We start from the raw sequence: 12,296 nt of genomic DNA on the forward strand, positions 1-12,296 counted from the left end.
TCTACTGAAAGCCTGTTGATCTAAGTCAACTGACTTCCACCATTTAAAGTTGTTTACGTCATAATTTCAGCGAAAGCATGCAGACGTTGTATATACATTAAGTTTACGTTCCTATTGTAAACACGCCCTTGTTTTAAGAGAGCAGTTGGACTGCGTGTGAACTGTGTATTGAAGTGTGTATTTGTGCAGTGAGGCACATTTGTGACCCTGGACCACAAAACCAGTCTTAAGTTGCACATGGTATATTTTGTAGCAATAGCCAACAATACAGTGTATGGGTCAAAATTATAGATGTTTATTTTATGCCAAAAATCATTGGGATATTAAGTAAAGATCATGTTCCATGAAGATATTTAATAAATGCCCTACCTTAAATATATCAAAACTTAATTTTTGATTAGTAATATGCATTGCTAAGAACTTCATTTGGACAACTTTAAAGGTGATTTTCTCAATATTTAGATTTTTTTTTTTTTTTGCGCCTTCAGATTCCAGATTTTCAAATAGTTGTATCTCGATCAAATATTGTACTATCCTAATAAATCATACATCAATGAAATCTTATTTATTCGGCTTTCAGATGATCTAAAAAAAAAATTGACCCTTATGACTGGTTTTGTGGTCCAGGGTCACATTTGTATGTGAAGTCAAACAGATATTCACAGATCTTGACATACAGGAAGTCTGGACTGTATGTTTCCCATGCCGTTCCTTATCTGTTCTAGTGGTAATAAAATCACATCTCTTGGCAGGCTGGCAGGGGCATTTTGCACAGCCATGCACAAGTCCTGTTCCCGTGTTTGGATTGACACAATATCAGCAGTGTTGCAATTATGGACCATGATGAGCACGTTATGAAAATCACAATGCCACAAATAGCACGTCTACAATGGCACAAGTGCGTTTCAAATCCAGTGGCATTAGCATGAGCAAGCCCAGTCTGCCGTAATATATCGGTAAACAGGACTTTCAGTCATGCTGTCAGTAATGCGGGGCATGTAGTGAGGAAAAGGCCCCCCTCCGCTCCAAAAATAGACCTCGTCCCATGCCCCAGAGCCGGAAGTGTGTGTTTGTGCGAGTGGCCGAGTTGCACATTTATCTGGATTACATCTGTCTGCACCCACACGGCCCCTCCTGCGTGATTGTTCAATATTAAAAGAGAGGGAAGAGTTTCGGAAATGCTAAAGTGAGAAATCGGGAAGGCATTTCTGCCTGCGTGTTTTGCGTGCTCTGCATGTTCTCTCTCTCTCTCTGGGACACACAGAGAAAGGGAGGGGTGGAGAGAGAGAAAATAACATAAAATTAGCCACACCTACCCTGAAAGGAAGGTGGGCGGGGTTTGAGTAGGGCAGGCAGCCAATCAGCAGGCAGGGGTTTGTCCCGCAGCGCCACCCCCTGCCTCCTCCCAGCCTGTAAGTAGACGGGAGCAAGCGCAGGCAAGGGTATTGCTCAGCTTAAGAAGCGCACTGCCCCCACTCTAGTGTAGTTGGTGTTTATGCTTTGCTCTTTTCACTGCTAGACGCCTGCCATGAAGATCCAGGAGGCTCTTAGTGCCGCAGAGCCATGTGACGATGTCCCTCGACTGGACCTGTCTACTCTGATGGACGACAATAACTGGGCAGGTCAGTGTTTTTTTTAATATATTTTTTATTTGTCTCTCTCTCTCTCTCTCTCTCTCTCTCTCTCTCTCTCTCTCTCTCTCACTCACTCACTTTGTTGCTGCCTCTCTCTCTGCACATGGGCGGCAGCTGCAAGTCTGCCTTGCCCACATTGTGTCCTCATGCAGTGGATCTTAAGTCATTTAACCAGAGGAAGAAGATTAGAAGCAGTCTGCAAGCTGTTTTCCTCATGTTCTGCATACGGTGTTATGTTTTGTCTAGAGCAATATTTTGCAATGCTATCGATGCATTTTTCTCTGCATGTTTGTTGTAAATATTGAGGTTGGAGCCACAGCTTGGTGCTTCAAAGCGTTGTGATGTCCCTTAAGAATTTTGACTCGGATGCCTCCGGGATTTATTGAGTTTGCACTGGATTCATCTGCGGTTCTTGCAGTTGCTTGTTTTTTTCCCCTACCCACACTTCTCCTTTAGCCATAATCTTGTGTTTGTAAACACTAGAGAGGCTATTGATTGCATATTTGTGCTTTTTTGTTTATTCATCATATTCTTTAAGATAAAAGAGTTATTTGATTTTAATGCATAACTTATTTTATAAATATAGATTATAGCACATTATTATGAGATAAAATGAAATATAATATACAGTGGGTACGGAAAGTATTCAGACCCCCTTCAATTTTTCACTCTGTTATATTGCAGCCAAGTGTATAGATGAATAAATATGTAATATTATAATAATAATGAATACGTTTTTTGTTTAGAATATTCATTTGAATTTAAATGCCTGAGTGTGTTTGTGTGTGTGTATATATATATATTTATATATAGAGAGAGAGAGATAAAAGTTTTTATAATGATTTAATGTATAGATTGCTAAAATATATATGTATATGTATAGGTTTTTTAATTTTACTGTATAGATAAATGAATTAGATTGTGGCTCTTATTTGTTTATTCATCATATTCTTTAAGATAAAATAAAAGTTATTTAATTTTAATGTATAAAATATTTTTATGTAGATTCTAGCATATTATTGTTTATTTATTGTTCATGTCATCTGAGATTTAATTTAATTTCAGTGTATAGATTACTAAATATAGATTACAGCACTTTTTGTTTTTGTTTTGCTTGTCTTTTTTTAAACATTCATTTATATATAGAATTTAAATTAATTTTAGTGCATAGATTAATACATATAAGATTACAGCACTTTTTGTTTTAGTTTTACTTGTCTTTTTTAAACATTCATTTATATATAGAATTTAAATTAATTTTAGTGCATAGATTAATACATATAAGATTACAGCACTTTTTGTTTTAGTTTTACTTGTCTTTTTTAAACATTCATTTATATATAGAATTTAAATTAATTTTAGTGCATAGATTAATACATATAAGATTACAGCACTTTTTGTTTTAGTTTTACTTGTCTTTTTTAAACATTCATTTATATATAGAATTTAAATTAATTTTAGTGCATAGATTAATACATATAAGATTACAGCACTTTTTGTTTTCGTTTTACTTGTCTTTTTTTAAACATTAATTTATATATAGAATTTAAATTAATTTTAGTGTATAGATTAATACATATAGATTACAGCACTTTTTTTTACTAATTTTTCTTATCTTTTTTTTTACATTAATATCATTAATATTAATATCGGTGTATAACACCATGTTTTATGCAAGCAGCACACAGAACTTCACTGAACAGATGCATCTGAATAAAATGGATTTTATCATTGATTTGATGCATTTTCACAGCTGTTGCATTTCAGTCAAGTTTAGGATTCACAGCATTTGTCATCTTCAGTGTTGGGACTAGAAACAAGCAGACGTGTAGCTTTACAAGTGGAGGGCCTTATAATGAGAAGTGAAACAGGTTTAAATCCAGGCGTCTGGGAGCTGTTGCTATGTGCACGTCACGTCTCAGCCTTTAAAACTTGTCATGGCTATGTACAATAGTCTCCCTTCCTGTTTCCTCTTCAGTTCATGCAGCATGTGCCAGTTGTAGACGTGCACAAACATGCGCAAACACACCCCTTTTTACCATGACCTTGGAATATTTGTAGTGTACGGTCTCAGTGTTTAAGGAGGTCTGGCACGGATACACCCAAGACCGTGAATGGCACATAGCATGTGGAGCAGCCCTGCTGTGCTGAGAGGGTTGCCATGTTGATTCACAGTTACCCTTTACTTTAATGTAGTGCTTAATATTGTGGTCACAGCCTTGGCAGAGTCGCTATACTGTAGCATGGACTTGCTCTATGGCACCCTCTACTGAGAGCTTCACACAGCTGCGTACACAATGACATATCTCGCTTGACACACACTGAGATGGTCAAAACATCGCCCTGTGGCTTTGCAAGGTCTTCACAGAGACATTCCTGGGAGTGCGACGTGAGATATTTCCTCTAGGCACTGTTCTGTTGCCTTGTGTTTAGAAATGGTTTTAAAGAGTTTCTAAGGGGTTTTTCCCCCATTGCATTTTAGTTTGGAATATGTATTGTGTAAAGTGCTATACTAGTGAATAAAATAGAATTCTGAATCTTTAATCATTTTAAGGCCGTTCAGTGTGCTTTTTGCGTAGTTATACACAGATCTTTGCAATAAAGTTTGGTATGCTATGCAATCACAGATAACATGATGAAAAATGTGAGTTTTGGTGTGCTTTACGTAAGGGATAATGTACATCCAGCCGGTTGTTATCTCAGAATAAACCCCGACAGGGTGATCAGGACCCCGACGCGAAGCGCTTATTACACGGCTAAAAAGATTTGTTTTTACCATATATGTTGAAATTAATGCTGAAGTCTTCCATTGTAACACGTGGTAGTTAAGTGTTTTCAGTCACAAGATGGCGCCAGACAGTCAACGATAGCGGAGTGACTCGTTAAGCATATAAGTAGTACCGGTCAAGATAACTCGTAGTACCCGGACGAGCGGTGTGTTATTCAATTTGGCGGTTGTTATCTGGGAATAACATACCGCTGGATGGCGCGATTGACCAATCAGAATCAAGTATTCCACAGAGCCGTGTAATAAAAAGAAATAAACTGCTTCATTTTGGGGCGAATTTTTCCAGTTTTTATGCTGCATATCGTAGCGATTTAGTTTGTTATGCTAAATAGAATGACTTAAGATGAAAAAGGAACAATATTTATTTTGAAAAGTGCTACACAAATCGGTAATTTGAATAGTTTTGCGCAAATCCTAGCAATTATGTTTGTTGTGCTTAGTGGAGCAACTTAATTACAGATAACATGATGAAAAAGATAGCTTTGGGACAATATTTATTGTGAAAAGCGCTTTCGAATAAATAATAAATTGAATTATTTTGGGGTAGTCAAAGTGCCGTAGTGCATTTTTGCCTAGTTATATGCCACAAATCACAGAAATTTAGTTCGTTAAGCTTAGAAAAACAAAAGAAAATTTTAGAACAGCATTTTGAGGAGAGCTACACAAATCAGTAATTTGAATAGTTGTCTGCACTTAACCTAGTTATATTCGACAAATCCTAGCAATTATGTTTGTTATGCTGCTTAATCACAGATATCATGATGAAATATATCAGCGATGTGTGGTAGAAAGCTTTATACAAATAAAAGCTTTAAAGCAAAGGCTGTGTGCATGTTACATTCTACAAATTGTAGTAAAATACAGTTGCACTAAAAGCAAACAGTTGCTCCAGCTCATGGGAGTGGTCAAATGAGCGTTCAGGACGGTATGTAATGTTGAGCTGCCAGACCTTTGTCCCACTGCGGCCTGTGCCAAAGCACATTGCGGTGACCCACTGCGGTGCCAAGAGGCAGAGGTTTGCCCATCTGTTTGTCAGCTGTGATTTCCACAATCTTATATATCACTCGCTGCATTTCTGCCCGTCTCGTTCTCTTGAGTAAAACCTTTTCCTTGGGCTGTTATCTCACTTGCCTCTCTTTCCTTTTGTCTTTCAGATTCTCACTTCTTTAGTGCCCCTTTCCTTGACTTTAAAAGCCTTTTAAAATCAAGTCACAATGAGGGTAAGGGCTGAGATCTGCTTTTGTTAACAACTTGATATCCCTGAGCCCCATCTCTCACCATTGACCTTTAAACGCTGCATGGAAATCCCATAAAACACCCCAAACTGGCATGTACCCACCTAGCATCTAACAACCTGAGGACAGGCACAGTAATATGTGCCTTTATTTATGTCCGCAGTGGCCTACTGAGACTTTTTGTGAGTCTTTTAGTGAAAGGCCATCTTGTACCACATGCTTGGATGTATTGTGCCGGCTCAACAAAATGGCTCCAAATGCGCCATTAGGGAGAGGTCCACCTGACCCATTAGCTTCTCGAGCATGACTGTAACAAGCACATGACACGGTACAAAAAGTGCAAAGAAGCTGTGGGAATTCAGGCTCTAAAAGATTGTTGCACAGCATTTTGGAAAGCATGTTGTGTTTGAGTGAGTGTGCATGGACTGAAATGATGAGAGAAGGACTCCATTCTTCTCTTAAAAAAAATTACAAATCTAGTGTATTTTATGTAGTGTAAGTCCCATAAACTATTGACGCGTAATGTAATGTTCTTTTAGAGCTCAGTTGGTACATCAATAAAAAAGTTGTTGTAGTAGACACATTGTTTTATTGTTTGTCCTAATGAACGTTGCCTTGTACAAGGTTTTACTTGCACTTCAGCGCTGTAAATACACCAATATCAACGTTATAACAACAGATAAGATCGAGTTTGATCCTTCATGCATGCCAGTTCCACAGGTCACTTTGCAGTCTGCGTTTATCGCAACATTCTTCTGGATGCATCATTAAATTATCCTGACCTTTCTTTACAGTCACGGCATCTGCATAATAAATAAACAAAACGTTCAGCATATTACAGCATGTGCTCACTATGTTTGAGTAATAACCTGGCCATGGCATATGGCACAATTTATTTGTGGTTTTGGCTACAACAGCCGACCTCAAGGATGCCAGAAATAGCATCAAGGTTAATAGAGTATCAGCCTAGTTAAAATTTAATATGTACGGAAACATTTGGCTATATCAACAAAGACTAAATCTACCTTGTTGGATGTCTTGTTGCCAATTCTTCCCTGTTTGGCTTGCTACTTACTGGGTGACTTGCTAAAATCCAGACACGCTGCTTTGTTATTTCCCTCCATATTAACGCACGCATGTTTGCGTGTTGACAGAACCAGTCCCGTCCTACTCGTCGTGGCAAAGGGAGAGTATGGACCGCGAAGAAGCTCGTCTGTCACCTCATGCCGGTGGCAAGCTGATTCGACAACTCCTGGAGGAGGACAGCAACCCAATGGTCTCGCCGCGGTTCTACGCTTATGGAGATGGCCAACAGTATCTGGATGACACTGAGGTTCCTCCATCTCCACCCAATGCCCACTCCTTTGTCAGGTAAAACAACACTCTTATGTGGTTTGGAAGATTAAATACAGTATGTGAAATTAATGATGTTCTTCATTCAGTAGGCGAAGAAGTTCATCATTGGGCTCCTGCGACGATGACCGGGAAGAGCTCACTTCAGCCCAGCTTTCAAAGCGGATCCACGTACTCAAGAAGAAGATCAGGAGGTTTGAGGAGAAGTTTGAGGAGGAGCGTAAATACAGGGTGAGCAATCAAGATGCATCTGATTGCATGACCCACTTTTGCGAGGACTAAACAACCTACAATGACTGCACTGATAAACCGATCGCATTATAATCAATGAAGCAGTCTACTCTGAAAAACATTTTCTGTATACTATATATGCACCAATGCAAAAGATCAATGCAAAATGTATTTAGCTGGATTTGCTACAGATACTGAGTTTAGTGTTTTCTCTACAGCCTTCACACAGCGACAAAGCCGCCAATCCAGAGGTTCTGCGGTGGATGAATGAACTGGCCAAGATGTGCAAAGATTTAAAAGGTATGAATTATGAAAGTGATTTGAATCACATAAGTCATGCTAATCCAACCTTCATAATATTTTGTTTGAACAAAATGTCTCTGGTGTTGTTTCTCACTAACCTTTGTGGGTTGGGCCTACCAGGAAAACAATCCCTGATCTAATCTGCTCGGCTCATGGCTTGCAAGGTTCTTATAAACAAGTGGCTCCATGTTCTGGCTTCACAGATCACAAGTTGCTAAAGTCAGAAGAGGATTTGACGCCCATCCCCCGCCAGCGCAGCAACACTCTTCCCAAGAGCTTTGGATCTCAGCTGGAGAAGAAACCCACTGAGACCAAAGCCCCCAAACCCCCTGTGGAGAGCACGCTAGTGGCAGTTATGAACAAACTGCAGGAGAAACGCAAGGAGTCTGGCCGACCTGAAGATGTTAAGGTGCGATTTCAAAGATTTTTGTTCTCCATTTGACCCTTTTTATTATAAACAAATGCATGAATCTTTCAAATTTCATCCTTTGTTCTTCTTTAGGACATGACCCGTGAGCAGATAGGAACAGAAAAAGTGGCCCTTCAGAAAGCTCTATTATATTACGAGAGCATCCACGGGAGACCAGTGAGTATGCAATTCTTCAAAAAAGTGCAATAAGTTCACCTTCTGAAGGTTAAGAACTTAAGTCGAGGTTGATTTCAATGTCTCTCTTTCTGTCATCCTTTCTAGATCACCAAGAACGAGAGGCAGGTCATGAAGCCTCTGTACGATCGGTACCGACTCATCAAACAGATCCTCTGCAGAGCGTCTGCCATTCCAGTCATTGTAAGTTCTGTTTTTCCAAAATTTTTCTTGCTTTCCGTCTCCATTGTATCCTTGTCTCCCATTTCAAGTTTCCCCATTTCCTGGAGAAATCGTTCAAGTAGGAGTTCATATACAGCAGGAGTGTCCAATCCTGCTTCTGAAGGGCCACTATCCTTCAGAGTTTAGCTCCAGTCTTAATCAAACCCACCTGAACTAGCCAGGTTTTCAGGATTACTTGAAAACTTCCAGGCAGGTGTTTTGGGATAGTTTGCAGCCAAACTCTGCAGGACATTGGCCCTCAAGGAGCAGAACTGAACACCCCTGGTTTACAGTTCCAATTCCTGTGTTTCAAAACCTAGTGAGATACATGCACTCCCAATGTTGAAGGCTGTTGCAAAAGATAGGCAACTTTATTATTCTGCCTTCTAAGATACATCTCTTTGGGCCATATTTAAGCCAGCATAATTCCTTCACAGAATAAGGTCATTCCAGAATGCAATGCAGCACCCTTAAGAAAGTTAACCATGGTTTTACTACAAATAAAAAAATTAAAAAAAAACAATGGTTACTACAGTTAAACCATGGTAACCACAAATTAACCATAGTTTTGCTACACTAATCATAGTTTAACCATGGTATTTGTAGTAGAACTGTTGTTATACAAATAGTGATCTATACTCCCTCCAAAAAAACATGGTTACTGCACTTTTACTATAGTAAAACCATGGTTAGTTTTAGAAGGGGCAAGATGGCTGACTAAGCGAGATAAATTTCATTCAGTATTATAAAGTATTAATAAAAAATAAATTGGTTCTTTTACCTAATACTTGTGCGTACGATGTATATTCATATTTGAGTGTGGTCAGCTTAGTAACATGCTAACATAGCCTATTGAAGCCTGTTGAGTTTGCTGCCTATGTAGAGCGTTCCAAATCAGTCACTTCCATGACAGAGTTGCTGCCCATGTTGGCAGCGAGGCAGCTCACTAAGTTTTGGAAAAAAGCTAATACTTATCCGAGCCACGTTAGCTTAGCAGACATGCAAAAGCTAGTGTTATAGTATTCAAAGCTAGCTAGCTGCCATTTCTACTTTATTCTTGAACTAAACCGTATGGATAAATCTCCACAGTATTAGTAAAGGAAATAGCATTAGCAGTAGCACAATATAAGCATTTAGAGGCAGTATTGATGCGGTGGCAGTGCTGGGGCTTGTTAGCGTTGATAAGCCTGTCTTTAGCAAGAGCTCAAGAGTAGCTCGCTGAGGTCATATCCTGTAGCTGGATATTTGCAACAGTATTCCTTATAATTCCTAGGTCTCTTACACTTAGCATTAAACAGCCACCCTGGTCATATTCCCATACCGCTGATACAGTGTTTCCCTCTGCTTAATATAGTATGATAGGTATGTGAAATACAACAACAAAAAACATCCCAAGTGCATGCAAATATTATACTGGTATGTTCCGGATTATGTAACGCAAAATGGATATTACCATTATATAATACTTGAAAGCCTGATTATATTTGGTTGAACTTCTGTGCGCACTCATAAATTGTATTTTAGCTGTAGCTTCTCCATTGTTTAGTTAATAATATGCTGCTCCAGGTAAATTTTTGATTAGCATCAGTTTGGGTTCTCAATTTAGCAGAACCATATGCCCTAAAACAGTCGTTCTCAATCCTGGTCCTGGAGAACCCCCAACACTGCACATTTTAGATGTTTTCTAATCAAGCACACCTGATTCAACCCATCAGCTCATTAGTAAAAACTCCAAGACCTCAAATGTGTGTTTCAGATAAAAGAGAACTTGCAATGTTGGAGGGTCTCCAGGACCAGGGCTGGGAAACACTGCCCTAAAACATAGGTCTTCAATAGTCCTGGAGATCCACTATCCTGCTAAGTGTAGTTCCAACCTGCTCCAACACACCTGCCTGGTCATCAAGTCATCCTGAAAACCTTGATTAACTTGTTCTGGTGTGTTTGATTAGGGCTGAAGCTAAACCTTGTAGAACAGGGTCTCCAGGAGATGGGTTGAAGACCTCTGCCCTAAAACTATTTCTTTAGATTTCAAGGTTTATGTAACATAAACCTTATAGTCCAGTAGTGAGTCCTGCCCTGAGTGGGCTGATGTGTAGTTTACCGGGTTGTAATGTCACTATTAACACCACCACAGGGCTCGCCTTCCAGCAAGCGCAGAGGCCCCCTGCTGCAGCCCATTATCGAGGGTGTACCAGCCCTATTCTTCAGCGACACCAAGGTGAAGAGCTGCTACTGCTCAACCAACCAGTGATTCGGCTGACCCACCTCCTTCCCCCCACTAGTTTCCTCATTAACCTAATCATGAATCAGTAACTGCATGGGAGTGCTGTGAGATTCGACTCCTGCTGATTCCATTGCCTTTTGATCACACCCCTATTGGGTTTTATATTAAAGAAAAACTCGAATCGGTAACTCGTGTAAGGCAGTGCACTAAATGCTCCAGTTGGAATGAATATAATTTACTGCACTGCTGGAGCACTGATGCTTTTCATTTGTACTAACGCTTATCACGACAGAAGCTTGATGCCAATGAGACTTGCCTTCTAAATGAATGTTACGCTTGATACTGCTCAGTCATGCTAGTGCAAACTCTCGAAGTTAAGCTGCAGTCGAGCTAACCAGGAGTGCTCTTTTCCAGGAGGAGGAGGACGGCTCGGACGATGACAACGACACCAGGACACAGTTCACGGTCACGGTTAAGCCGGAACTGAGCATGCTGGGACTTCTCGACCAGCTGGATGAGGACACAGATGGTTTCATCTCGCCTGTTGATGAACTCTCGCCCTCCAAGAACACCACTGACATGAGATTGTCCAATTTGCATGCTGCAACCATGTAAGTATAAGGTTTAGAGACGAAAACCCATGTCTTAGGGCACTGACACACAAGATAATGCTTGAACGGAGTGTTTTGAGGATGTGGAAAAATTCTAAATCAAGTAGGAGTATGCCAGATTTTTGAAAAACACCAAGAGTGAAGCAAATATTCGCATTGCATTATCGCTCTACGTTACTTGCGGGATGTTTTTCGCAACACTCGCATGAATAAAAGCATTGTTTTTCCTGATATAACCGGACGTGTCAATAAGCTCTTTGCTGATTGGCTTGCGCGACAACACATTGTGCAAATTTCCCGCTTGAGTTGAAATTTTTCAACTTGCACGGAAGACGCGATTGAGGCGAATATCGCGTGTTCGCAGCAATTGTGTTGCCCAATTCGCGTCTTTGCATTGACTTTGTATGTAATCTACTCGTGCAAATAATTAAATTTGCTTTTAGTATACACACACCATAATGACCAGGTCTCTTTCAAAAAAGGGACTAACCTGGGCTGTTCCCCAAAAGCATTGTAAACCCAAGTAGATCGTAGAGACCATTGGTGCCAATGGATTCTACAATCCATTTATGCTTAAGATGACTTTTTTGGAAACGCAGCCCTGGTAAAATAAAGGTGTAAATTGTTCTCAACCTTTGGATGTGCGATGTAGCATAACTTTTCCTAACCCTTTGAAATCAAAGAATTTGCAATGTTCTCTGACATACAATTCTAGTGTGTAAGCAGCCCTACAGACCTTTCTCTTTTCATGTGTTCACAATCCATCTTTTGTGGAGCTACAAGGCCGAATATACAATAGGCTAAAAGTAATTTGTAAGTTTAAAAAAGCGAAATATTCAGTATTATGTACAAACCATTGAAACCTCAAATGATTGCATTGTTGCTGCGGTGGTTTGATAGAATCCTAAAACTTTCCACTCCTTCCTAACCAAACACACAGGCAGGAACTTGTGGAGCAACTCCAGGAAGCCCGTGAAGAAAAGAAAAGAATCCGCAAAAACCTCCGTGATTTTGAGGATCAGTTCTTCAAACAGAATGGCAGGTAACAGAAACTTCCTCAATACGCGTTTTCATGTGCACGTTTGTTCTTAGAATTGTACATTTTCTTAAGC

The 12,296-nt window shown here is 39.7% G+C and overlaps 1 protein-coding gene across 5 annotated transcripts in view; it reads left to right on the top strand.

The window, feature by feature from the left end:
* Positions 1-12,296, top strand: part of LOC107675741 (protein FAM13A-like) — a 53,010-nt gene that overhangs the window by 39,360 nt on the left and 1,354 nt on the right. For 3 of the 5 annotated variants that reach the window (XM_016470160.1, XM_016470176.1, XM_016470194.1), the window contains 11 exons: positions 1,520-1,622; positions 5,577-5,642; positions 6,812-7,028; positions 7,100-7,241; positions 7,460-7,541; positions 7,748-7,953; positions 8,047-8,130; positions 8,236-8,331; positions 10,484-10,567; positions 10,988-11,184; positions 12,125-12,226. In XM_016470160.1, the coding sequence (XP_016325646.1) occupies positions 1,520-1,622; positions 5,577-5,642; positions 6,812-7,028; positions 7,100-7,241; positions 7,460-7,541; positions 7,748-7,953; positions 8,047-8,130; positions 8,236-8,331; positions 10,484-10,567; positions 10,988-11,184; positions 12,125-12,226 (1,379 nt within the window). The remainder of the gene's footprint in view (positions 1-1,519; positions 1,623-5,576; positions 5,643-6,811; positions 7,029-7,099; positions 7,242-7,459; positions 7,542-7,747; positions 7,954-8,046; positions 8,131-8,235; positions 8,332-10,483; positions 10,568-10,987; positions 11,185-12,124; positions 12,227-12,296) is intronic. The other 2 variants (XM_016470168.1, XM_016470186.1) reach the window with 2 other exon arrangements.

This window comes from Sinocyclocheilus anshuiensis, unplaced genomic scaffold (genome assembly GCF_001515605.1).
Source record: "Sinocyclocheilus anshuiensis isolate Anshui unplaced genomic scaffold, SAMN03320099.WGS_v1.1 scaffold469, whole genome shotgun sequence".
Taxonomy (NCBI): Eukaryota; Metazoa; Chordata; class Actinopteri; order Cypriniformes; family Cyprinidae; genus Sinocyclocheilus; species Sinocyclocheilus anshuiensis.